The sequence below is a fragment of the Podarcis gaigeae genome, assembly GCF_964106915.1.
Source record: "Podarcis gaigeae genome assembly, chromosome: 12".
In the NCBI taxonomy this organism is placed as follows: domain Eukaryota; kingdom Metazoa; phylum Chordata; class Lepidosauria; order Squamata; family Lacertidae; genus Podarcis; species Podarcis gaigeae.
Window position 1 is genome coordinate 6,702,844 of NC_139688.1, and position 27,994 is coordinate 6,730,837.

General features: G+C 43.0%; 1 protein-coding gene across 1 annotated transcript; it reads left to right on the forward strand.

The window, feature by feature from the left end:
• The first annotated feature begins 9 nt into the window (after positions 1 to 9).
• On the forward strand, positions 10 to 19,585 carry ARF1 (ARF GTPase 1). The gene is made up of 5 exons (XM_083704379.1): positions 10 to 456; positions 12,526 to 12,709; positions 14,251 to 14,361; positions 17,025 to 17,149; positions 17,988 to 19,585. The coding sequence occupies exons 2-5, from the start codon at positions 12,562 to 12,564 to the stop codon at positions 18,147 to 18,149; spliced, it is 546 nt and encodes a 181-aa protein (XP_083560505.1). The 5' UTR covers positions 10 to 456; positions 12,526 to 12,561; the 3' UTR covers positions 18,150 to 19,585.
• The last annotated feature ends 8,409 nt before the right edge of the window (positions 19,586 to 27,994 follow it).

Consider the following 27,994-nt stretch of genomic DNA (forward strand, 5'->3'; position numbering starts at 1 on the left):
CTTTGGCGCACGCGCGACGCTCTTCCTTTGGCCGCCCCTCCCAAAGCCCCGCCCCCTGCCTCCTTCAACCTTCCTGCTCTCCGGCGCTCCTCTCTCTTCTCTCGCCCCCCCCCCCCCTTTCTGCGGCGTGAGGTAAAGAAGGGAGGGAGGGGTGGTGGACACCCACGCGCACGCACAGAGCGAGCGAGTGAGGCCGAGAGAAAGAGGGAGCCGTTCCCTGCTTACCCGTCGTGCATTGCGAAGTTCCCTGGCACTGACGTGGCCGCCGGGAGCCGCCATCTTGTGTGCCTGGGCGCAGTGAGGGAAAGAGAAGGGAGGGAAAAGGGAGGAAGAAAGAAGGAAGGCGGGGAGGAGGGGGGGAAGGAAAAGAGCCAAAAAAAGAGAGAGAGAGGAGAAAAACGCAGGGAAGGAGCAGCCCCGGGTTCAAAGCAGCGAGGCAGACCGAGACGCCGCCCGGTAAGCAGCGCTAACCCTCAACGCTTCGTTTTTTTGGGCTGAGGGCGGGCGGGGAAGCGGCGAGAGGCCGGGCGGTGCCGGCGCTTGGGCCTAGCTCAGGGTCGGCCGGCGGGCGAGGGAGGGTGGTAATAATGGCGAGGAATTCCACCCGGAGGTTCGGCCCTCCTCTTGCCATTCCTCCGTTTGGCCTTTAGCGCCAGGCCGGGTAGGGGAGCGGAGCCGCAGGCCGCACTGCAGGCTTGGCCTCGGCGGAGGAAGCGGGCGGGGCGGGGGAGAAGAGGCCCTTCTGAGGCTGAAAAATACTGAAGCGGGGAGGGGAGACTTCCTTGGATAGTCGCGGGAAGCGAGACGCAGCCGAACGGCCCACCCTTGAACGCCGTCCTCGCCAACCATCGAACCTTAAGGGCTCACGGCGAGGAAGCAACCAGGCCTCCTTCGCCCGCCCTTCTTGCTCCCCCCCCCCAAAAATACCCTCTCTTTGTATTATTATTTTTTTAAATGTTGTAAACAGCCAGTTGTTTATCCTTGTGGTCAGATCTCCTCTCTTCTCCCCCCCCCCCGCCCCAATCTACGCCGGGCACTTCCTTCAAACACTTTAAGAATTATTACTATTATTATTATGTCTTTGAAGAAATGTATAGGAATGTTTCGCCCCACCCTCCTCCCCGACTCGCTTTCACGTTGCTTTCCTTTACTTCCTAAAGTAGCAGCTTTAAAATTAAAATTAAAAACCCCTCTTTGACTGAACAGTTGAGGATTGACAGGCATGTCTACTTAGTTTTAGCTGGACTTAGAAGGGGGGGAACCCCCATAAGTATGAGGACACGCCCCATCGTGACCTGCTGCTTAGTTCGAGTCCCTGGAGTTGTTGTTTGAGTGCAATACCCCCATCCCATCCCCCCAATAAGTTTGTGATCTCAACATTTAGGGTACGTAGAGGATAGGTGGACAGGGCTCCCCTCCCTTTATTTCGTCTCCTGTAGTAGATCCCGAGGTTTCTGGGTATGGGGTGGGGAAGCAGATTTTGATCACTTAGTCACTCACTGGTGACTTCATCAGCAGGACAGAAAGTTACGCAAGTGCAGAAAAAGTGTGAAATGGCAGAACAGAAAGCTCCTCTTCGTCCCCCATTTCCAGGGGAGAAATGGTTATGATACCATTTCCAGGGTTGAGATTTGAGGCTTTATGCAGCAGACACATAAAGCAGTCTCATTTCTCCATAGAATTATTTCATAGGCCCCCCCTCCCCGAAATACACTACAACATTGGCAGTCTTGAGCTCATTGGCACAGCTCGTCTATGCAGCCAGATGCACTCTGCTGGCAACAATCCATCCTCTTATATTTTTAGCTAAAACAATTTCAGTTGAAATATTTCTCATTGAGTTACTTGGGTTTTTTGCCAGCTTCTATGGTAGTGACAGAACCGCAGTGTGTCTGTGAGGGAATGAGGAAGGGCAATAGGTTTCTCCAGTGAAGGGGTTTGGTACCCATGTCTTTCTCCTTGGCCCCTTTGAATAAGTAGCTCCAAGTTGGCTGTGAAGGAATACCAGCCAAATGCTGGTCAATATCCTTTCTTAATTATGTATGCCTTGTAATTGGTAATGAAACATTAGGTGTTTGGTGGTGTTTTTATTTCTTAATAAACTATATCAATGCATTTAGTCTTCCATTCATGAATACTGTTTAAATTATTTAGTTCTCTACAGACCTCTTCCCTTCCTTGAAAAACATTGTTTAGCTTATGTTTTTAGCTTAAACTCTATAGCTTAGAAGTGTGTGAAAATCCAGGAAGTGTTTCTGTGCATTCTTTGGGTATGTTGGGTCAAACCTACAGAATAAGGAAGGATCCAGATTAGAGAAGTTCAGCTTTCCCAACCATTCAGTTTTGTTTCTCCGTCCTTTTCTAGTGTATATCTATCCACTCTTGCCCCTGTATCTGAACTTAAGGGTATATTGTGCAAACATTTAGGGGAATATTACCCACACTCCTGTATTCACCTGTACTGTGGTGCTTAATTTTCTATATTTAAAGGATTAAGGCTGTAAGAGAGTGTTGAAGGCCTCCACGGCTTGTGAGCAGTGTGTAGGGGAGGTGCAGGTAATTACTTTGGTGCTTGTTGAGGAAAATTGGCTGTACATCTTCAGTGAACAAATAGTATATATTCCAGAATGAACATTGATAGGAGGTTGATGTGGTGCTGGCTCATTCCAAGGAATATGTGTAAGAACAAGGCAGACTTTTCCTTCCTCTCTCTCTCATTTTCTTCTGACTGACTACTTTAGATGCAGCTTCTAAGCAGCTCTGTGAAAGAGGACCATGGAAAACACTTTACAGGTTGTTTTACATAACAGTCCTTGTGTTGGGGGATTCAGTGGTTAATTGGCTGGAGCAGGGTTAGAACAGAATTGTTCTTGTGTTCGAAACTCCCATTGTTCTAGCCGCATTTTGCGACGGAATTTTATTAGCGCAAGCAGTTTCTGAGCTCTGGGAGCAGTCCCGCACCTTAGATTTCAGATTAAAACTGCAGAGTGGAAGGACAGGAGGACCTTTTTCTGCCTCCCCGCTTCCGGCTACTCTCTGAAGACTGGGAAGAGACCATCTTAAGAATACAGTGGTACCTCGGGTTACAAACCCCTCGGGTTACAAACACTTCAGGTTACAGACTCCACTAACCCCAAAGTAGTACCTCGGGTTAAGAACTTTACCTCAGGATGAGAACAGAAATCACGCGGCAGCAGCAGGAGGCCCCATTAGCTAAAGTGGTACCTCAGGTTAAGAACGGACCTCCGGAATGAATTAAGTTCGTAACCAAAGGTACCACTGTATTAGGGGGGTGGGCAGGGGAAGGACTAGAGCCTGTGAAAAATGAACATAATATTTTAGCTGCAGTTCATTCATTTTCAGCTTTGTATTCTTGTTATTTAAAAACTGTGGCCTGACATTCCCTTGTTGCACCTTTAACCTGCCATTTAGCTCCTAACTTTCATAACTTAGTTTCTAACACTGATTACATTGTCATATGGGAGGTTGGATTAGTCAGCCATAAGAACTTTGCTGTCCTTTCGACCACAAGGGAACAGGCACTGTCTGTTGCGCAAACTCCTTCAGGGAAGTATCAGCTTACACCGTAGCATGAGGTTGTACTTATCATTGTATTAAAACTTTGTGGGCCATAAAATCAGCCAGCTTCATTGTTTATCTTTGACCTTGTCGGTTGTCGTCTTCAACTTCAAGTTTCTTACTTGGGTTGGGCACACCAAGAAGCCTTAACTGGAAACACTCATTATTTCTGAAGTTAGAAAAAAGTTAACTGTTGAAGTGGTTGTGGAGTTCTTACCAAGGTACTCTACACTCCTCAAAAAGTGAGTGTAGGTGATCTTTTTTGGCCCAAGGCATTCACATGTTTCCAACCCTTGGCCACATGCCAGTGGTGGATGTGGCCACTCCACCCTCATATTCTGCACACACATTCACAGTATGCATGTACACTTGCAGACACACAAATCAAAAGAGGAGGAGTTGTCATCATTGCATCACTTATCAATCTGGTGACTAAGGTGTTTATTAGTTTACTTTAAATTACATGTGTCAGTTTATTCACAAAACAGGTAGAAGTCCCAAAGCACTAAATCTAGGAGACCAGGGTTCAAATTGTCACTCAGCTATAAAGCTGACTGGGTGACCTTGAGCCAGACATTGTCTCCACCTAATCTACCCTACAGGGTTGCTGGGGGGGGGGGGGATTGAAGGAGGAGAGCCATATATGCCACCTTCAGCTTCTAGGTGGAAAGGTGATCTAAATATAAAAATATTATCAAAAGAATGATGAAAAGCAGTACAGAACAGATATACTGCAGTGCTTATCCCATTATTATTTTTTTAAGTTTGACACACACCACATCCAACACATAAATGGACATGTAATAGCCACCAAGTGCCAGACCTCTGGTGCTATCCAAATTCCTTGGGGAAACAAATATGCTGAAGACATGACAATTCGGCACCACACAAGCTTCCCTCTAGACCAAGGGTTGTCAACCTGGTCCGCGCTAGTGGGTTCTACGGCACAAGCTGAATCCTCCTTCCATCAAGCACTGGTGGGTGGCAAGGAAATTTTACCATCAAGAAAGATGCATTAGTGGGCGGTAGGTATAAAAAGGTTGACTACCTCTGCTCTAGACAGTAACTTCTCTACCCCACACATGCTGTCTTTTCTTTTGCTTTTCCCATTGTTTCCAAAATCCATGTGGTTTGGGAGGTGGTGCAAAAATAATTGCTGAGAAACTTTATCAGACCTTTGTTCCTGGGGTTAATCAGCCCTGTTATAAAGCAGTGCTATCTCTTACAGGTATCATTAATCTCAGATTATGATGTAATTCAGTGAAGTTTCTATTTATTTATTGCCTAGTTTCTAAGATAATGTGCACCAGAATTGCACTTTTAATACATGTTAGTCTTATTTTAGACTTTATAGAAAAAGCATGTTGTATGGTTGGAAGTATAAGCATTAAATACCCCTTTGTTGTAATGAGGTTTCTTTCTTTATAGCTCATGTATGATAAACTTGTATGGGGGGAAATCATGTTCATTGTGCCTCTAATTCTCCAAGCAGAATCCATACAATTATTGCACTGCTGGATGAGGCCAATGTCCATCTCTTCAGCATTCTGTTTTCACTAGTGGAACAGCCAGAGATCTCTGGGAAGATTACAAACTGACCATATGAGCTGCTGCTTGTTGAGTCCTAGGGTCAAAGGTATGCTGCCTTTGAAAACGTTGAGGTCCTATTTAGCAGTCAGAGCTATTAGTCATTGCTAAACTTGCTTTTCATGAGTTTTTTCTAATCCTTTTTTCAACCACTTTTAAGGTAGTGACTTATTGCCCCAACCAGGTAAGGTATGTATGCATTGGGTGAAGTCCATCCTTTGGACAAAAGGAAGCATTCAAATAATGTATAACTAACCATTTTAATTTTTTTGCAGATTAGCCTACCTTTGGAGGGAATCTCGGCTACTCTAAGCACTACTTTTCCAAAAATAATTTGTCTTTTTTAATATTTATATTTTATTAAATCAAAATGTTATTGTATTTATCCATACAGAGTCTGCGCCTGTAAGCAGTCTGTTCATAAATTGCCAGTTATGTCATATCAGTCCATTGAGTGAAGGGTATCATATCTTTATTTTTCCAATTCCTCAATATCAATCTCTTGGCCAACATTAGGGCACAGAAAATCAATTTCTGTTGTCCCATTGATAATTTCCATACTGCAGGTATATAGTTCAATAAAATATTCTCCTCTGATTTAACTTTTTCTGCACAGTCATAGTTACACAGTCTAGCACTTTCTCCCAAAACTTCTTAAGTAAAGAACACTGTACAAATATGTTTTCCTTGCCACATTTCAACACTGAGCTATCTTAGCTAACCTTTTTTATACAACCATAAAGGGTCCAATAAACTCTTAAGTATTATTTTCTGTTGTATTAGTCTTAATTTTAAATCTAATAACACCTTAGGTATTGAAGCTAGTACATTTTCCCACTGACTGGGTAATATTGAAAGTTCAAATTCTTCCATGACAAAAATAATTTGTCATGAAAGTGTTCAATTAATCTTCTCTTTGACCTGCTCCGTGACTTATTTGAGTAAGCAAGATATAATATGCTCATGCTATGAGAGATCTAGTGCTGTAGAAAGAGATCATTTGAAAACAAAATATGAATGCCTGTGTTACTATCATACCTAAAATAGCTGGTGCTAAGTGCTGCTTGCTTCCCATTTGAAACTGGGAAATAGTCTTATGGGGTAATCTTGATACCCTAGCTCAGGGGCATTTATTGTCTGAGCAGTTAGCAATCATTTGCTTTTCTTATACCCTGATATGGTAAGAGTCTCTATCATTGTCCTATTTGTTTCAAATTCAAATGTATTTTACCATATTTTATGACTTAATTGTGTTTTCATTAAGACTTTGAATCATATATGGTCTAATTAGGATTAATTTTAAAACATGGTTATTTTATAGGATTGGCGAACAGCTGGATATTCTTCTTTTCTGAATTGCTACAATCTGATACCTAGTTAGCTTGGAATGAGCACCATGTAACTCAGTCTGACATAGTTCTGAGTAAACATGTATAGAATTGCACTGAAGGTAAATGGGGCTTTAAATGCAGTGAGTGTTGTTCCCTGGGTGTTACCTATAATGTACCATGCATAAGATCGGGAAGACATATCAATGAATGGATCTTGCCTTCATTTCTGCAGGACAAAAATTCAGTACAGTATTAACATTATCTAATCAGAGTAACTGTGATTATGCCTTGTGGCCACTGTCGGAATAGAATGTGAAAGTGAAGTTCCATTAAACTGATCTGCAGGAATTCCTCTTACTAACTTGAATATTTTGCTATGCCAGCTGTCCAGCCTTGAAATGTCACTTGAGCCCCTTTTTGCAAGTTTTAGGCAAGGAGTTTTAGTAAGCTTCCAGCTTTTGCAACTTTTTAATTTTTTTCAGCAGTTTTTCTTGCAGTATGCAAAAATCCAACAATATTACTTCTAAGTAATTTTTTGGAGAAGTGAAATACCACATGCTAATATTTCCATTCTCAAATTCTTTTTTCATAGGCATCACAGTCCAGTAGTGTTACACACTATTGTTTGCTTCCTCCTCTTATTTATAATCTTGCTAGAGTGTAAAAACAGTTCAGTACCTTTCCGTGCTGAGTAACAATTAATGCAGCTTAATATTTAAGCCATTTACTGTGAAAAGGTATTTTGCTCTAGGCCTGTGTGCTGTTTATGCTCTTTGCTTGTCTAGGTGCAATCCATTTAGGTTTCATTGCTGATCACAAATGAAGGCATGTTCAAGGAACATGCAGGGTTTTTTTTAATGTGGAGAGTTGCACCATGTATCTGTATCTAGCAATCTGCCTTCCTGTGCAAGAGCCCAAAACTTGTGTTAAAAGAGCTATAGAATTATTGAAATATATATTTGGAACTAAACTAGACATTATGCAGGATAGGTAGATGCTTCCAGAAGCAACAGCCCTATGAAATATCTTCCTCTTCCTGTAACAGCTAGTAAAGACTGCAGAATGTGGAGTCATTGGATGGTTTCCCTGTCCCTGCAAATGAGCAAGTGAAGCAGTAATAGGAAACGCAACCACACAGTGATATCACAGTGTGTTCTCTTTTACTAATTGTTATGACTTTGAAAGCAGAACATGTTTGAGACCCAGAGACTTACTGCCAGGGAGCTCCTTATGCCAGCATGCTGCCAGTACACATAGGCAACCAGGACTGATGTTTGAGGGGAGGCAAGGGGTGTTAAAAGACCCTGCTGCTGTATTTTCTTTAAGAATAAAAGGCTCTGTACCATTGAACAAGACTCCTCACCCCACTTTTCCTTTGGATACAATGGATATACATTCACGTCTGCTATTACAGGGAGTGCTGAATATGAAATAACATTTCCCTCTATGAAGTTCACACCAGCCTGCAGTCCATAAGGTATAGTGAATAAAGTACCGTATTTTTTGCACCATAACACTCACTTTTTTCCTCCTAAAAAGTAAGGGGAAATGTCTGTGCGTGTTATGGAGGGAATGCCTACGGGTGGCATGCCTATGGATTTTCCTCCTCTAAAAACTACATGCGTGTTATGGTCTGGTGCGTGTTATAGAGCGAAAAATACGGTATATGTGTTGGTGGCTGTTGCCTCGTCATGAAGGGACTTGGAAGGGATGCTAAATGGCCAACTCTAAATAGGACAAATGCTTATGCTGCATCCATGCACATTACCAGTCTACACTTCTTACATGAATAGCCAGGACACTGCTAGTATCTTGAAGCACTCTTTAGTTTATTTTTTGAAAAGCACAACTATAATTGTGGGGAGAACCTGTAAGTCTCAGTTGGGGATTAATGTGTGCAGACAGTCTTGACCACAAGGGAATTGTTCTGTAGCAAGCAGCACGTGATACTGAAAACATTGGTTTGCCTAGCTTGGCTAGCTAGTGAGTTTGTGTAGTTTTAAAGTTAAGGTATTCCTTTTCTTGTGCTCATCTTGTATTTGTAGCCCATACAGGCTGGAGGTACACAACTGCACCCAAAAATCTCTGCACATTCTGTCGGGGAATGAAAGCTGTTGGTAGTCATGAGGTGTGTGAGGGGGTGGGAGACAAAGTATAGAATAAGTAGGAGAAATGGTTACTTGGATCTGTAGGAAGAAAGGTGAAAGAGCAGTGGAAATGTTTGGGGAAAGGCAGAAATAGTTGTATATTGTACTCCAGTATCTCCATGGCACTATTTTAACACTTAATTTATAGTTTTGTAAAGTTCCAAAATGGTCAAGAAATGCAGCAATGAACTTGCATAATAATGATTTTTATTTAATCCTGTTCTAGTGGAACCTGAAAATTAGTCTTTTCCAACTCCAGAGTAGTCTTACTGAAGTCTGTAGAATTACTCAAGAGTTTATGGGTTGAGATTTTAAGTATAAACATACACACAGCTGTGATGCATAAATATTTTAGTTTTGATGTTATCTTAAATACAGTGGTGCCCCGCAAGACGAACGCCTCGCAAGACGAAAAACCCGCTAGACGAAAGGGTTTTCCGTTTTTGGAGGCGCTTCGCTAAACGAATTTCTCTATGGGGTTGCTTCGCAAGACGAAAAAATCTTGCGAGTTCCCGCGTTTTTTTCTCGCTTTTTTCTGCCCTTTCCCTAAGCGCTAAGCTGCTTATCAGCTGTTCCGCTGATAAGCCGCTTCTCAGCTGATCGCTAAAAGCCGCTAGACCGCTAATAGCGCTAATCCGCTAAGCTGTCAATGGGCTTGCTTCGCAAGACGAAAAAACCGCTAGACGAAGAGAATCACGGAACGGATTAATTTCGTCTTGCGAGGCACCACTGTACTGTAAACAGCCAGAGGCAATTGAGCTACAAAGATTTCATGTGTAGCTTAGACACAACTATGCTATGATATGTATGGACTGTGTGAAATAAGCTATTATGGGCACACAATAGTCAGGTATTAAAGAGTGTTGTATGCACCTTCTTCCTGAACCATGGGCTGGGGAACCTATTGGCTTCTAAATGTTGAGCTCTATCATACAGCCATGCTGGCTAGAGCTGATGGAACCTGGAGTGCTGCAGGTTCCCCTCCTCTGATCTAAGCATGGGTACATGCAGTTAGAATTCACTGTGTGGCAGTGAATAGAAGTTCCTAGGAAAGATTCCCACACTGTACTCTACTCACCTAAATGTTTGTAGTTGATTTATGCCATCGATCATGGCACCAGGTAAGTGGTGCCCTCTCAGTTTTGTTGCTGCATAAAGTTAATATCTTTGGTGGTATTTGAAGCAAAGGTAACTGAGCCCCTGGTATGTGCAGTTTTCTTGTGAGTTTCATATCACGTGCTTAGTGTCTGGCATGTTTAAAAGCAGGGGTTTAATCTCAAAATATTTAAGCTTCTAGCAGAAAACTGTGACGATAATGCAGTTTCTTAAATTTTGGCCATCAGTCTTTTCTTTGTTATTTTTGAGGTGTCTTTGTTTCCTGAAGCATTCTTGAGAGTCATACTTTTGGAAATGCAATTAGCAGCTGTTGAGTGGTGTTGACAGTGATCTGCAGGAAACCGAGCATTGTGTGACTACCATGTTATACTGTCAGCTTGTCCTAACAAAGTTGATAGGATGTGTTAATTTGCAAAGCTGAAATGTGAAATGTATGGATTGATTATCTTTGGAGCACTCCTAGCAAGCATGTGGAATATGTTTTGTAAGAAAACATGGAATATTCTTGGCATCTGTGTTAATTTCTGAAAGACACGCTATTAGCAGGGCATCATCTTCAAAAGAAAAGCGATGTCCCAGAATAACATAGTTGAGTTTGATTTAAAGCCACTTCCCAGTGATCTAAGAACATTGATACATACTTACTACAATAATATGGATAATTGCATTTTCTGCTAGGTTAGTATTCAGTTGTGGAGCAAAAGAGAAAATGGGTGAATTTGCGTATAAGTGCAGAGCATTGGAACGGCTGTGCACCTTCACAAGGTGCAGGCAGAGAGTTAAAAGCTGTCATGTAGAAACCGTGGCCAGAAAGCAGGACTTGTTTTTTACTCCTACAAGGCCCTTCCTCTAACCAAATAAGGATTGTTGTTTGTTCCTCTGGTGACAGAGAAAATGACTGAAACTGTAGGAAAAAGCTGCTTTGCTAATATGAGCTAGTCACGATGTTACTCCTGATCTTTGTGTGTGTAAGTGTAATAAAGGTGTGAACCATGTGTTGACTCACTGTATATAAAATGTTCTTTTTGGCTGCCACAGTGAAATCTGTTGCTAAATAAAGGTAATGGTTTTTTTTAAGACAAGCAGTGATCCTGTTCTAAGAAAGTGCTTTAAAATCCACATGGCTACCAATATATAATTCCTTTTTCTTTCTCATGTGCCTGAACCGTGGTGCTAGCTGTCGATATGTCTGCCAAGTGTCGCTAAGTAGAAGCTGTGCCCCCAAATAGCCATCATCTTTTCCCCCCTTAGCTTTTTTAAGCCTTTTTAGTATTTGGAGTGGAGTGAGAACCCCAGGAGCTTAGTTGCCTAAGTCTCTGCTGATGATGGGTTGGGGTTTGTTTTTTAGAAATTTCGAAACAGTGTTTTACCCTTTTATAAGAATGGCTCTGCTGGAATCTGATTTTTCCACCTCTTAATTATCAAGTCAATCCTAATTTTGGGGAAGTGGTGCCTAGTGTGCTGTGGATTAGTGAGGCACATTTGATATTTTTTTTCATTAAGGAAAGTGGAATAATCTTTTATTATGACATTCCTGCTAATGATACTAACTTCCTTGTTACTGTAGCATATTTATGACCATTTTCAAAATGCTGGAAATTGGTAGCATTATGCTTTTACTTAGACATTTTGGAACCTGAATGCTAGTCATTTTAGCACTAGGGCTTTGCAACACAACCTCTCCTCCCCCTGTGTGGTCCCCAAATTTATTCTGCATCTGTCATGGTGGGGGCACAAGGATGGGGGGGGGAGATCTAGTGCACAAGTGGAAGTCCTTGTGCTAATGGGACTGCTTGGTTTGATACAATCCAGTATATTTAGGTTCACAATGTATTTTGAGTTGTAAGACTTCCATGGTAGCTGACAATACTGTCAATGCAGTCTTGTTATGCTATCTCAGAGTAACTTGGAGGTGTCCTCGCCCTACTGCTCCTTTTTGGTGCTTTGCCTTGCTTGTTGCAAGGTTTGGTTACAAAATAAAAAGTGCTTGAAAATCAATAGGAATAAGTTGTGAAATAGGCATGACTTTATCTGAATCCAACTCCAGTGGTCATTTTCTTTGTTTTGATGTAATAAAGATTGCATGTTCACATCTGTGAGAAGCAGTAGTATAAACAAATGTTTCTTGTACACTTTGAATGGTTTCTCTAGAATACTATATACTGAAGAATATGAAAAGCAGCAAACTTTTCATTTAAGGTATCCATACAACCCTTTTCAGGCAGACCTCACAAAGTTTATGTAAGATTCTCGAACAACAATCATTGATTCAAAACAAAACAGTAGAATGGAAAAGACCATTTGTTTAGAAGACTGCTTCATTCAAAACAAAATGCTTCTGCAGAAGGCCCTGTGATGGGAGAAGGAGGGGCTACCATTCAAGCTGAATGGTGGGGATTCCTCAAGCTTCTTTCTTCTCTCTCCCCCCCTCCCCCAAAGTGGCCAAGATAGTCATACTACTTGCAGTCTCCTACAAAACCCATTTTGTGTGTCTTGTGCTAAAAGTATCTGTTACTGTTGGTCTTTTTGCAGTATCCAAAGCTGAGAACCCACCACTGAAAATGGCCTTTCCGATCTATTATCTGTTCACACTCTTAAAACTTCTGCTCTGCATTGAGCCTCCATTGTTGTGAAGTGGTTTTTCACACTTAACACTTGGAAATAAATCTCACTGGGTTCCAGGGGCTTTTACTCCTAAGGATTGAGCTGGGTGTGATCATCACACACTGTACAGAACTAACTGTTTTGAATTTATTTTCTCCTAGATTTCTTTGGCCAGTGAGTGAGCACCAGACTTAAGCATGGGAAATATTTTCGCTAACCTCTTCAAAGGCCTTTTTGGCAAAAAAGAGATGCGCATACTTATGGTCGGGCTGGATGCTGCAGGAAAGACTACTATATTGTACAAACTTAAGCTCGGTGAAATAGTAACTACCATCCCTACTATAGGTAAGATATTAAGCAGCTTCCCTTTACAAATATGTGACTGTTTTAAACATATTTAAAAGTAGATAAAGATTGGAATTGTACACAGACTGACAGTACTGTTGAGTAAACTCGCATATGGTTGGTCTGCATATGTCTGATGATGCATTTGTTACCCAGGTGAAATAAGCATTTGGTCGCTCTAACCATGTTTATAGATCCATTAGAACTCATTGCTTAGAGAGCACAAGATACAGCTCCAATATTTCTTAATTTGCTTCTCTTCAAGAAAGGATTTGACTAATGCTGGAATAGTAGAGGGAGGAAAATGTTGACAATGTCTATGAATGTTAAGATGTTGCTACAGCCATTTTTGTTGCTTTGGTTAATATCTGCTGTGATATATAATATGTTATCTCATTGGTCGGTTGTATTTCCTTTTTAAAATTGAGAAACTAGCCATAGGAGAGGTGTCATCCTGTAAATCCTTTAAAAACCTGTGGCAAACATTTGAAAGAAGAAACATTGCAAAATATAGTAGAACCTCGGCTTACGTTACCCTTGGGCAACGTAAACTTCGGGTTGCAAAAGCGGCAAACCTGGAAGTATTTTTCCAGGTTTCGCCGCTCATGCATGTGCAGAAGCGCTCTATCGAGTTGTGCACATGTGCAGAACAGGCACCTCTGGGTGTGGAAACCTCGGGATCTGGCCGGAGCTCCAGAACGGATCCCATCCGCAACTGGAGATACCACTGTAATACGTGAAGCTTGGCCTGTATGCTTTTGAAAATGACAAGTGAATAATATTTAGGTGCAATTACGTATTCTAACTTACTAGTGGCTCTTCACTTGGCAATATGTTTTCAGTGTGGCCTTCAATACAATTCAGCTCTTTGGACTATAGTAGCTCACTGACTTGCCATTTCAAATGCAAAAATCTGTGTTAAATAAGCTGTTTGCTCCTTATGAAGTATATATTTGATGGGAGGTATTAGTGTATATCGTGGGACGCAGGTGGCGCTGTGGGTTAAAGCCTCAGCGCCTAGGACTTGCCGATCGAAAGGTCAGCGGTTCGAATCCCTGCGGTGGGGTGCGCTCCCGCTGCTCGGTCCCAGCGCCTGCCAACCTAGCAGTTCGAAAGCACCTCCGGGTGCAAGTAGATAAATAGGGACCGCTTACCAGCGGGAAGGTAAACGGCGTTTCCGTGTGTGGCTCTGGCTCGCCAGAGCAGCGATGTCACGCTGGCCACGTGACCCGGAAGTGTCTCCGGACAGCGCTGGCCCCTGGCCTCTTGAGTGAGATGGGCGCACAACCCCAGAGTCTGGCAAGACTGGCCCGTACGGGCAGGGGTACCTTTACCTTTACCTATTAGTGTATATTCTGAACATACATTTTAAGACTGGCTTTTAAAATGTGGACCAGTTGGTCAGGAGATTGTGTGTGGGGTAACATATACCGGTAATTGAATTTCCTTCATTTCCTTCTCTACCTTAGTTTGGGTAATATGGATGAGCATGTTGTTTCACTTGTTAACTGCTCAACTTTTCTCCCACTTTTTTGTTTCAGGTTTCAATGTAGAAACTGTAGAATACAAGAACATTAGCTTCACAGTGTGGGATGTAGGTGGTCAGGATAAGATCAGACCACTCTGGCGCCATTATTTCCAGAATACACAAGGTGAGCTATTTTCTGTAACTGACCATATCCTTTTTTATTTTTTGTATTTATAGAGACCCACTCAGGCATCTTCCATAACTATGTTGATAGCATGAAGTAAACGTATCAGCTACCTGTCTAGTACTGAGTGTGATGGGATATGTCTTTAGGTCTTTCTGTCCCACAGACCTTTGTCATTCAGAATGTGAAACTTGCAGTAGGGACAGTCTTTTCTTAGTGCAAGTATTAAGATAGGACATCTCCATTGTGCGCCAGCTTAGTTTATCTTAGTTCATTCACATATGTGACATAATCGTTGCAATTGCATTTTGAGTGTTTTCTTTGCAAGTATGCCAACAATTGCATTCCCCTAACCATTTTTTTGCCTGCAAAAAAAATATAGGTTCAGTCCCTAGCATCTCCAATGGAGATCAAGAGACACTGCTGTCTGGAAACCTGGAGAGCTGTTGTCAGACTGTAAAGAGCTAGATACATAGGCCAGTCTTCTGATTCTTTCTGCAAAAGACAGCTTCTTTGTTCCCAAAAATAAATCTCAAGATTCTATATGATTCTTTTCCACAGGATGTACAAAAACAAGCTCCAGTAGTATGCCATGGTCAGTACAAGTACCTTCAGTGTTGGCTTCAGGTTTTGTGTCAGTGTTTGGCAGCCAAACAAAAGGAGTGCCTAGCAAGCTTGCCCAATTGTCCCCTCTCTATCTTCTGCAGTAGTTTTGGCCATACATTGGTTTAAAGTAGCTGTGCACCTGTGTGTAACTCCTCCATATCACCCCAGGGAACAATTGAAGGCCTTTTGTGGGCCAAATTGAACCCATGGACCCATTTGGGTGTTCATGTCAGCAACACTAGCCAAGTGTCCCTTCTTTTGAATGGAACAAGTCCAGGGAAAACTGAAGGCAGCTCTCTAAACCTGCTAGCATGTTGTAACTAAGGGTATGTAATTTGTATAATGAAAACCACTTTCAGATCACTTGGTGGCCTATTGATTGTTAGCTTCATGATGTTTTAGCAAAGTTATTGCTGTGTGCATTAAATCTTGGATCTGTTTTATGAGTGTCTCTTTTTAGCCCTCGGGGCTGACTTAGCAAAGGCTGTGACAGATCAGCATGTGTCACAGTTTACCTTTAAGCACAGGAGCTGCTGCATCGGTGATGAAGACGCATAACTTGACATTGTTGGCTGTTGTCTCACTGCTTTTGAAATCCTTGCTGAGGTTGCTTTGTCTTATGGTGTCAATGATGTTGTGATCCAAGAGCTAAAGTTTCAGAATCACTGGAAAAACAATATGATATACTTGTTTCTGCACAGAAAACCATCTCACCATACTTGCTGTGTCTATGAATCCTTCATGGTTTTGGTTGGAGCCATAGCTTAGTAGTAGAGACATGCCTTGCATGCAGAAGGTTCCAGGTTACGTTTCCTGGAGTATCTAGGTAGGGCTGACAAAATCCTGACAAGAGTCAGATGTTTTCTCAGACATGAATTCAGGTGGTCGTTTGTACCTCGTCTACTGGCTGCTTTTCATAAGTAAAATACTAGACATTGGCTTTTATCCTGGTAAGTAAGAAAGTCAGTCATTTTGGTAGCATCTCAAGCATTCAACCGGCATTTTGCTGTCCTTCTTGAGTAATCTGGGTATTAAGAGGAGATTGTTGAGGTATTCCTATGTAGTACAGTGGTACCTCACAAGACGAATGCCTCATAAGACGAAAAACTCGCAAGATGAAAGAGTTTTTCGTTTTTTGAGTTGCTTCCCTATGGGCTTGCTTTGCAAGACGAAAACGTTCAATGCATTCCTATGGGAATGATTTTCAATGCGTTCCTATGGGAATCCGTGCTTCGCAAGACGAAAAAACTCGCAGAACGAATTAATTTCGTCTTGCGAGGTACCACTGTAATGTCATATAGCTTCTCCATACCTATTCTGTAAATGAAGCTGTGCAAGGTCTCAAGTTTGCGACTTTTTCCCATATAGATATCAAAGCACTTTCAAGGTGAGCTATTTTAAGTAGCTTTTCCAGTTTGTGGTAATTTGGCTGCATCAGCATGTTACTGTTGGAAACATCAGCAATAGCGCTGATCTTAGCTGTAGGATGGCTTCTCTTGAACACTTGGTTAGATAGCACCACCTTAGGATATGTTGACTGACAGATGGAGGTAAAAAAATACGCAAATCCCATCATGTTAAACAATTCTCTAAATATTGGTCTTTTTTTCTTTCATCTGTGGCTTTAGCATGCAGAATTTTGGTAGGCGCTTCTTACAGCTTTCTTTCTAAGAGCCCAAGAATCTGATTTAAAGGGTTCCTGCTCATTCTTTCCTACCTTGTTTGCAAATGCCCAGAATTATCTCATCATTTTGATATTGTTATAGCATTGGATTTTGAGCAGATTCCAGAAGATTATATACCTCCATTGGCCTGATCAAAAGCAATACTTGAGTAAATGGCTTCTTCACATAGTTCACTATTACTTGGTTGCTGTGTGGCTAGCTTTAGCCCCGTAACTAGTGAATTTGATTTAAATTACATTATACATTGCCATTGCCTATGGGTATAGACACATTTTTATGACAATAAACCTAGTTCCATACTTAAAACTTCCTTTCAGAAAGGCACTATGTCTCCATGCCTGTCCATGTAAACAACGGTTGTTTCCTTTGTAGGTTTGATCTTTGTGGTTGATAGTAATGACAGAGAGAGAGTCAATGAGGCCCGAGAAGAACTTATGAGAATGTTGGCAGAAGATGAGCTCAGAGATGCTGTCCTTTTAGTGTTTGCTAACAAACAGGTAAGTGATCGTGAACAGCACAGCCAGAATGGTACCCCAGGGTTCCCTTTGCCTCCAGTTGTGATGGTGGGCTGTAAGAGTCCTCACCTTCCAGTCACCCTCTGTTGGTTATGCCTATGTCTATGGGCTTTGCTGCCGGCAGTGGGCTGGAAATAATATTACTGACAGATTTCAGAAGTAAAATATATGGTTTCTTGCATGGCACAGTTGCATTAAGGAGCCTCCGCGACTTCCCTTGCAACACAAAACATACGATTTTACCACACTAAAAGTGCTTCTTTATTGATTTTCCTGATCTGCTGCACCTCCAAACAAATTGTGGCACCACAATGCCATTATGTAGGGGTTTAAAAGTACCAAAAATATCTGTCAAGAGTATGAATATATGAATATCCCAGAGCATCTGTTGCCTTTACAAGTCTCACTTTTCCATCACCTTTTCTCCACCACACTTCAAACAATTTAGGAATTTTGCATGCTACGTATACAGCCAGATTCAAAATTTCCACTCTCATCATGATCTGTACTATGGGCCTTCTGTGTTCTCACTGGGTTGAGAAGGGTGGGTTGCTACTTTTGCAAGCCATGTGAGAGCACAAGGATGTCTTTGGCCCCAGGGAACCAGATCTGGTTCTGTCTATATCCCACTGTAGTCCAGATCACACAGATTTCAATTTCATTGTTCCGCAAGGGACAATGACAATAAAGATATTGTTATCGTTATTAATGGTCAATGCAACATCTGCCGCATTTGAACTGTATGTTGCGGATTCTTCCTATGAATTCTCTAAAGGAAACAAAAATCCACTTTCTAAAGTGAATTGCTTCCATTTTTCAGGACCTGCCTAATGCGATGAATGCAGCAGAAATCACAGACAAACTAGGACTGCATTCTCTTCGCCACAGGAACTGGTATATCCAGGCCACCTGTGCCACTAGTGGAGACGGTCTCTATGAAGGACTGGACTGGTTGTCCAATCAGCTCCGAAACCAGAAATGAAGCCCTAAAAATACTCTTCTTTTCCCTCTTTTCTCCACCCCTCCTTATTTCCTCCTCCTCTTCCTTCTCCTCCTCCTCCTTCACCCTTCGCTTTACTCTAACGTGGCAAACCATGCTACTTTGTGGTATTGAGTGCCGGAAGCTGTTTTCATTTCTCTTGTCACAGGATGTCCTTCACCATGCTGTACATGTGGCAAATCCAAGCCTGAAAACAGTTTAGGTTTCTTATTTAATGTAAATAGTTCTTGTTTCCAATGAGACAGTTTCTGGTACTCCTATGCAATATTACTCAGCTTTTTTATTATAAAGAAAATCAACTCGCTGTTTAGTACTGGGGAAGGGATTTGAAGTGGATTCAGAGAAAAGTTGCCAGTTGTCTGGTTGTACGCTAGAGCTGAATACAATCCCTCTTGGCTTGCGAGGTCTGTGGGGAGGCCAGATTTGGTGGCTATTTTTTAGCCTGGAGATGTCAGTTTCTTTTTTAGAAAAGAAGGAAAGCTGAAACACTTGAACAAAATGTCCATTGTGAGTTCTGCAACAACTTGAATACCAGCAATTTAACATGTTATAGGTCCATGGAATGAGCAGTATCCTGGATCTTCCTGTGCTTGACAACCTCTTTTGTGTTTTTTGTGAATGTGAGATCTCCTAAAGTCAGAGTTCAGTTCAGTTCAGGCCACAGACTTAAGAGAAATTGGCGCACGTGTAAAACACTATGACCCTCTAGTGCTCTCTCAGATTTGGGCAAGAACGTTTTTCTCCTCTTGCGTCTAATTTGGATGCCATCCTTTACCTGTTCTGTTGTCGCCCCCTCCCCAAGTGTTTTGGACTTTTCTCATGTAGAACTACAGTACTCCAGAAGACAAATTATTTCCACAGAGTACAGCAGCCCATAGCAGTGCTCAGCTCTGTCATCAGCAAGTACTGTACTTAAGTAAGAAATGCCATCCAAGCCACCTAATGTAATGTTTAGGGGGGGAAATACTAAAAGCATGAGAGTTTGGAGTTTCATTCCATTCTAGAAGTGTTTGATGCCATTTTTTGGAACACTCCCATATCTGTATATGTGTGGAAACCCCTTCACATCCCTCATACTGCAAGGTTCAGATTTGCCATCAAGAAGACCTCTTAACTTTTTTTTTTCTTTTGTATTTTGATAAAACACTGAAGAAGCTGGAGCTGTTTAAACTTTAACTTGAGGAACTATCAGAACTGGTTTGTTTAGTGTTGTGGAAAATCTCTTTATTTGCTTTCAATACACAGTAATCAACTGTTTTGTATACTTGTTTTCAGTTTTCATTTCGACAAACAAGCACTGTAATTAAAGCTATTAGAATAAAAATCTCTTAACTATTTCCTGGGGTTTTCATGCTTTGCCTGTTCCATCTTGCTGGGCTCCATAACCAAATACATACTGAATAAAGCCTTTCATGGTCTTTGCGCTCGTCAGTTTCTGCTTTTGAGTAGCCGCTTGGACTAGGCGAGTTCCCTTCCTGCCTCCTTGAGCTCCTGCATATTGAAGTAAAGAAGAAATCCACAAAGTTAGAGTAAAGCTGTTTTATCTCTCGTGTATATATCATGTTAAAGCAGACTTGTGAATGCTATGGAACTTGCCCCTCTTGTAATCTGCCACATACCAGTTCAGCTCTTACTTGGGAACATATTGTGGGTTATAGTGAGTTACCATACGGGTTGTGGGCAGAGTATTGGCAGGAACAGGCTAGTGGGCCAGAACTGTTAAAAAAGCAAATGAGGCATATACACTATGGGTAATTTTAAAGTTATGTTATTTAGCCACCCTTCAAGAGTGACCCTACACTTTATGTAGATAACTGAATTAGGGAATTGTCTTCCTCCAGCAGGGGCTCCCCAAAAACCTGCTTTCAGCTAGGTAAACACGTTTGCAACACTTAAAAGTAGGGTTGCCATACGTCTGGAATTTCCTGGACATAGCTGGTATTCGGCCCTCATAAACAGCTTCCAGGTGGAAATCGCACAAATCTGAGAAAATTCAGAATTACAGCAGCCCATGTTGGGAAGTGTAGATTTTGGCGAATTTCATTAAAAATAGCTCAGACACTCAATATTGCAAAGAGAAAGCTCAATAACTTTGGGCATAACAACAGCTTTGGCAAAAAAGAAGAAACAACTTTAATGTCCAGACTTTCACTTTCTGAAATACAGCAACCTTTGTTAAAGGGATTCTTCATCCGGGAGGAGGACCTTGCAAAATCTCTGAAGCATGAAGGGAGGGGCCGTTACAGCAGCAACTGACCCAGAGGACTCCTGTGAGTTGGGGTCCTACATAATTTGGCTTGGCAGAAGTGGGATAAAATGTGAAACATGCACAGTGGCGATGTCCTTTTCTGGTGTTCATGGGCAAAAGGCAATTTCCTTAGTTCTCAGTTACATACAGTTAAAAACTGATTGTCCATTCTGGGCTATTGCCTGAGGCTGCTGTGATGTCTTGAGTGTTGACAACTATTTGATAACCGCACAATCCCCCACTAACTCAGCCCTTGGAAAGGGTGTTTCAAGTCATTCTATAAGATATACCCCATGTGGCATTGCAGCATGGGAAATTAGCATAAACCCATTCCCCCCCCCCCCTTATTTGAGGGTATGTTCCCAACAGCTTGCTGATACAAAAGCCAAGTACATTTGCTTACGTGTTTCTCATCCATTAAGTCCAAACTGGCTTTGGGAGGAAGCCATTCAGAAAGTGATTAATTTTCCCCTCTTCGCCCAGTGAACCAGGTGTTTGGAATAACACACTTGTTTCATTTCTTCAAGGGGTTGATTAAAACTCTTAAAAGTCATTTGACGTGAAAGAACTTAAGAGCTTAAGTTCAGTACAACATCCTCTTCTCAAAGTGGTGAACCAGATCCCCCAGGGGCTTTCAGACATTCAGCTTCATTGGCTAGTCCAGAGGTCTAAGTAGGTCAGACCTTGTCAGTGTATGCAACATGCTCTCGCCTTATTTACATTGAACAGCTGCCATTCTGCTGCCTTTGACACACCCAGTTCGGATGGATCCTTTCTGGAGAAATTTGAAGTTGGACTTTCACAGGTCCCAAATCGTTCTCACATTGCAATTCAGAGGGTGAGAGTGATTTGCTTGAACCAGGGACTGCCAAAGCACTGCTCATGCTTCTATCCACCATGCTGCCCTGGGATGTGAAGCAAAGCTACGTAAGAGTTGTAGAATTGCAGAGTTAGGAGGGAACTTGAGGGTCATCTAGTAGTACAACCCCCTACAATGAAGGAATCTCAACATGTGGTCCTCCAGTTTGAAACCTTATTGGGCCCTGCTTAGCTTTGCAAATGTGCTAGCAGGTGTTTTTCCCCCAACGTAGTCCACTTGAAAAATTGAATGATTCCTGATCTGCAGTGGCTTCCCTGTTCACTTTATTGGAGGAAGCCAGCCTGTAAGTGTGTGTGTGTAGGTAAAGGTAAAGGACCCCTGGATGGTTAAGTCCAGTCAAAGGCGACGGGTTGCGGCGCTCATGTCGCTTTCAGGCCGAGGCAGCCGGCGTTTGTCCACAGACAGCTTTCTGGGTCATGTGGCCAGCATGACTAAACCGCTTCTGGCGCAACAGAACATCGCGATGGAAACCAGAGCGCACAGAAATGCTGTTTACCTTCCCACCACAGTGGTACCTATTTATCTACTTCCACTGGTGTCTTTTCGAATTGCTAGGTTGTCAAGAGCTGGGACAGAGCAATGGGAGCTCACAATGTCATGGGGATTTGAACTGCCAACTTTCTGATCAGCAAGCCCAAGAGTCTCGGTGGTTTAGACCACAGCACCACTTGCATCCCTGTGTATACAGTGGTACCTCAGGTTACAGACACTTCACGTTACAGACAACTCCGCTAACCCAGAAATAGTACCTCAGGTTAAGAACTTTGCTTCAGGATGAGAACAGAAATTGCGCGGCGGTGGCAGCGGGAGGCCCCATTAGCTAAAGTGGTACCTCAGGTTAAGAACAGTTTCAGGTTAAGAACGGACCTCTGGAACGAATTAAGTTCTTAACCCGAGGTACCACTGTGTATGTGTGTGTGTGTGTGTGTGTGTGTGTGTGTGTGTGTGTATGGTTTTGTGAGTGGTCCACTACAGATATTTCTGTGAAGGACAAATCTTGTTACGGGATTCCTACATTTACAAAAGTCTCAGCAACAGCAAAAGAACAAAGGATTAGAAGAAAGCCATAGTTAACAATTATCAAAATAATTTTATTGTAAAATGGCATTATCCTTTCGGTTTTGGAGTGACACAGTAGCAGATGGCATGCCTCCTTGCTTAAGTTTAATTTAGCAAAATGCTGGACTAGATAATAATAATAATAATAATAATAATAATAATAATAATAATAATAATTTTATTTATATCCCGCCCTCCCCAGCCGAAGCCGGGCTCAGGGCGGCTAACAACAATCAAACAATCAAACTATCAGATATTCATACATTCTAAAAATATTTCATTATAAAAATCAATTAAAATCGAATTAATGGCAACTAATTAAGCAAGATTCTGTGCAGGTTGCCAGAGGAGGGAGTCAGGCTGCGCCCTGACCAAAGGCCTGGTGGAACAACTCTGTCTTGTAGGCCCTGCGGAAGGATGTCAGGTCCCGCAGGGCCCTAGTCTCTTGTGACAGAGCGTTCCACCAGATTGGAGCTGTGGCCGAGAAAGCCCTGGCTCTGGTTGAGGCCAGCCTAAGCTCTCTGAGGCCTGGGACAAGCTTTTTCTTGTTCAATTGGGCTCTTCCTTACAATCTTAAGATTCACCAGTGGGGAGGGGGAGAGAGAGAGTAGAAGGGAATGGGATCAGAAGAAGCACACCCAGTGACCCTCAATTCTCCCCTCCAACACAGCCCTACAATCGCTTCAGCAGTGAAAACTCCGTCTCTTATTGCCAAAACAATCTGCTTCCCAACACTGGTCACACATTCCCTGGGGGCATGAGGGTGATGTACATGCTTAGCCCCCCCAGCCTCTGACATTGTGTGGGATTTAACGGGAGGGGGCAGGATTCCACCCCTGCCTGTTCTCCCCACCTCCACAAGAGCAAGGATTCTCGATCCAGTATACCTGAAGGAGCGTCTCCACCTCCATCGTTCAGCCTGGACACTGAGGTCCAGCTCCGAGGGCCTTCTGGCGGTTCCCTCCCTGCGAGAAGCGAAGTTACAAGGAACCAGGCAGAGGGCCTTCTCGGTAGTGGCCCCCGCCCTGTGGAACGCCCTCCCACCAGATGTCAAAGAGAAAAACAACTACCGGACTTTTAGAAGACACCTGAAGGCAGCCCTGTTTAGGGAAGCTTTTCATGTTTGGTGCATTACTGTATTTTAATATTTTGTTGGAAGCCGCCCAGAGTTGCTGGGGAAGTCCAGCCAGATGGGTGGGGGTATAATTATAATTATAATTATAATTATTATTATTATTATTATTATTATTATTATTATTATTATTATCATCCATCAGGAGAGAACCTTTCCCACCCTGTCACTACTGCACATCCATTTAGGCCAGGGAGGACTGCTAATGCCATAATAAAGGGTTTTCCCCAAAGTCACTAAATTTGACAATTTCCTATTCATCTTGCGGGGGTGGGGGACAAGACTATTGTGGCACTGCCCAGATGAATACATTCTTACAGCATAAGCTTCCGTAGACTAAAGTATGATGAAGTGGACTGTAGTCTGCAACAAAAGCTGTTGGTCCTCAGGGTTTTAGCAAGGTGCTTTGTTAAAACTGGCAAGGCCATTTAAACCGGGATGCCTTTGCAATAGAAGGTTTCAGTGGGTGCAACTCCACAGTGCCATCTTCAGACACAACTGTGTCATAACTTCATCAAGGAAGCAGAATGCCTTTTGAGAGAAAACCTAAGAGCCCCGGCTGGACCAGGCCAGTGGCCTGTATAGTCCGACACAGTCTTCTCGCTGTGGTCAGCTAGTAGCCCATGGGAAGCCTGCAAACAGGACATGAATGCTCTCCTCTCGCGATTTCCAGCAACTGGTTTTCAGAAGCATTGTTGAGGCAGAGAATGGGCATTGGTGGCTAGTAGCCATTGATATCCTCCATGACTTTGGTTCTTTCTTAAAGCCAAAGTGGTAGCTGTCGCTGTTTCTCATGGCAGTGAATTCCATACCTATAGGGTGTGTTGGAAAGGGGCTTTCTTTTGCCTGTCCTTAATCTTCCAGCATTCAGCCTCAATGGATGGCTTTATGCACTGGTATCCTCTTTTTGTTGTTGCTTAGTCATTTAGTCGTGTCTGACTGTTTGTGACCCCCTGGACCAGAGCATGCCAGGCACTCCTGTCTTCCACTGCCTCCCGCAGTTTGGTGAAACTCATGCGGGTAGCTTCGAGAACACTGTCCAACCATCTCGTCCTCTGTTGTCCCCTTCTCCTTGTGCCCTCCATCTTTCCCAACATCAGGGTCTTTTCCAGGGAGTCTTCTCATGAGGTGGCCAAAGTATTGGAGCCTCAGCTTCAGGATCTGTCCTTACAGTGAGCACTCAGGGCTGATTTCCTTCAGGATGGATAGGTTAGATCTTCTTGCAGTCCACGGGACTCTCAAGCGTCTCCTCCAGCACCAGAATTCAAAAGCATCAATTCTTCAGCAATCAGCCTTCTTGATGATCCAGCTCTCACTTCCATATATCACTGTACTGGAAAAACCATAGCTTTAACTATACGGGCCTTTAATGGCAAGGTGATGTCTCTGCTTATTAAGATGCTGTCTAGGTTTGTCATTGCTTTTCTCCCAAGAACCAGGCGTCTTTTAATTTCCTATTCTCTTTACCCATCCTTAATTTTATATACCTCCATTACGTATACACACATTTTTTCCATACCACTAATAAACCCAGATCATAGAATGGTAGAATTGGAAGGGACCCCAGGGATCATCTAGTCCAACCCCCACAATTCAAGAATCTCAGCTAAAGATATTGCAACTGTTCCTCATAGGAGAGTTGCTGCACGGCCCTTCTTCATTTTACTTGCCATTTTCTAAACTTCTTCCAGCTCTGCAATATCCTGCAGTGTTCCAAATGCGGTCACGCCAAATGTTTGTATAATGGCATCATGATATTGGCAGAGTCCCTCTTCCCCCTCCCCAGAAAAAAAAAATCATTCCATGCTATTAGTTGAGGCACCTTCCTATGTTCTGCCTAAAGATAAAAATAAGTGACAGCCCTATGTATACACATAACTGTAGCCTGATCCACTGATGCCAATTGGAAGAAGGAAAAAAAGGCAAAGGTTGGATTTTCTTCACGCATTAATGATGTATGATCACAGGTTAATCCTCTCTGCCTGAGGAGTGACCTGTTGGGGTAGAGCGAGAGAAAAGGAAATGAAGATAATTAGGGGTTGTCGGAGCTCGGGAGACACTCCAAATTAAGCCATCTGGCTGCCGTTCAAGGCAGGACGGAGCAAGGAAGAGACTTTGCCTGTGGCTATTGGGGCTCCCTGTTCCCCCAACATTAATGCGACTCCCCTACCTTCAGACAGCTATTTAAAGAGACAGCAGAAGGATAGGACACCTATTGCGCATTACTTCTTACTGGGTTATATCATTATACCACCTTTCTGGCAGAATGTCCCAGGTTCATTCCTTAGCATGTCCCTCACCTGTAACCCTGGAGAACTGCTTCCAGTCAGTGTAGACAATACTAAGCTAGGTAGACCAGTGGTCTGACTCAGTGTAAGGCTGAAATCCAGCATCGCCTGAGCTCTGCAAGTGCAGCTTTCTCCCAACAGAAATGCAGCGTGTTTGAGGACTGGGACATTCGCAGGGAAACCAAAATGCTTGTTTACAAAGCTATTGTACTACCAACCTTACTGTATGCTTGTGAAACATGGACCACTTATAAACGCCGTCTCCAACTCCTCAAAAGATTCCATCAACGGTGTCTCCGAAATTTTTGTACACATCACTTGGGAAGACAGGCGAACTGATACCAGTGTACTGGAAGAAGCAAAGATCACCAGTGTGGAAGCAAGGATTCTTCAACATCAACTTTGTTGGACTGGTCATGTTGTGCGGATGCCTGATTGTCGTCTTCCAAAGCAATTACTCTATTCTGAACTTAAAAATGGAAAGTGTAATGCTGGTGGTCAACAAAAGAGGTTTAAAGACTGTCTCAAGGCAAATCTAAAAAAATGTAGTATAAACACTGACAACTGGGAAACACTGGCCTGCGAGCGCTCCAGTTGGAGAACAGCCTTTACCAAAGGTGTCATGGGCTTTGAAGACACCTGAACTCAGGACGCAAGGGAGAAATGTGCTAAGAGGAAGGCATGCTTAGCAAATCCACACTGTGATCAACTCCCACCAGGGAACCAATGTCCACACCATGGAAGGACGTGTGGATCCAGAATTGGCCTCCACAGTCACTTACGGACTCATTGTTAAAACCGTGTTTATGGAACACAATCTTACTCGGCTACGATTGATCACCAAAGAAGAAGAGGAGCCTACTTATGATGGTATTGGGGCAGTTACTCTACAGTCCCACTTCCAGTATCCATTGTGTCTGTAGCTGTTTTGGGGCTGGCATACAGACCCTCCAAGTGTCCCTATTTTCTAGGGACAGCCCTGGTTTTTCAGAAGGCGTCCCAGTTTCTGATTTAATCCTGGAATATCCCATCCCTATTTTCATTGGAGAAATGTTGGAGGGTACGCAACATACTGCTTTGTTTCCAATCAGTGCTATAGCCCATAGCTTCCTGCCAGGAGGCTGTAACTTTTTATTCCACAAATGTTCCATGTTTATTTAGTTTTGTGCTCTGCTTTTGTTTTGATATAGCGCAAGAGCAGCTCTCCAGGTGGCAATAATGTACAGTAGTAACACTGGGGAAGCATCACAGAGCAACTAATGCCATAGAATGATGTGTGGATGGTCCAGTTTATATCTGCCACTGTTGCATCAGCGACACTTTGCAGAATACAACCATCCAAAAAACCACCACTCTGGAGGAGCCCATATACGGAGTCAGACAATTGTTCCATCTAACTCAGAATCGCCCGCACTGCCTGCCATGCAAGACTGGACTCTCACAAGTTTTTCTTGTGGATGGGAACCAAAAGAAGCCAGCTGTTAGTGGTGACGGCCCTGCCTCTATCATTCTGTATTGCAGTTTTCCCTAACCTGGTGCCTTCCAGATTTTTTGGGCTACAACTCCCAACATCGCTAGCCAGCATACATAACAGCCAAGGATGATGGGAACTACCATGAGAAGTCTGGAGCATGGCAACATGAGAGCGGGGCCTTCTCTGCAGTGGCTCCCCATTTGTGGGATGCTCTCCCCAGGGAAGTTCGCCTGGCGCCTTCATTATACACCTTCAGGCACCAGGCAAAAACGTTCCTCTTTTACCAGGCCTTTGGCTGATTGACATCCAATGCCCTTTTAAAATGGGGGACATTATTGGGTTGATTATGCATTTTGTGTTTTTATATTGTGATTTTATCTTATGAACTGTCCTGGGACCCAAGGATATAGGGCAGTATACAAATTTAATAATAATAGTAATAATAATAATACTCATAAGCTGAGCAAAGGTTGACAAAGCCAACAATAGCCTGGGCCAGTCTTCCATAACCTGGGGTCCTCCACCTGCTTTGGACTACAACTCCCACCAGCTCATGCTGGCCAGTGCCGATGGGAGTTGTAGTCTGGGCTGGGAGCATCCCAAGGTCCTAATGCTTTCCCTAATGTTAGGGGGCAAACTCTGGGGTGTGTGGGGAACCCCCGAAATAACTCAGCGAGGACCGAGCATGCTTAGTGGAGGGGAAATGGAAAACCAGGTGGGAGAAGGAGTGGAACAGAGCATCTCGC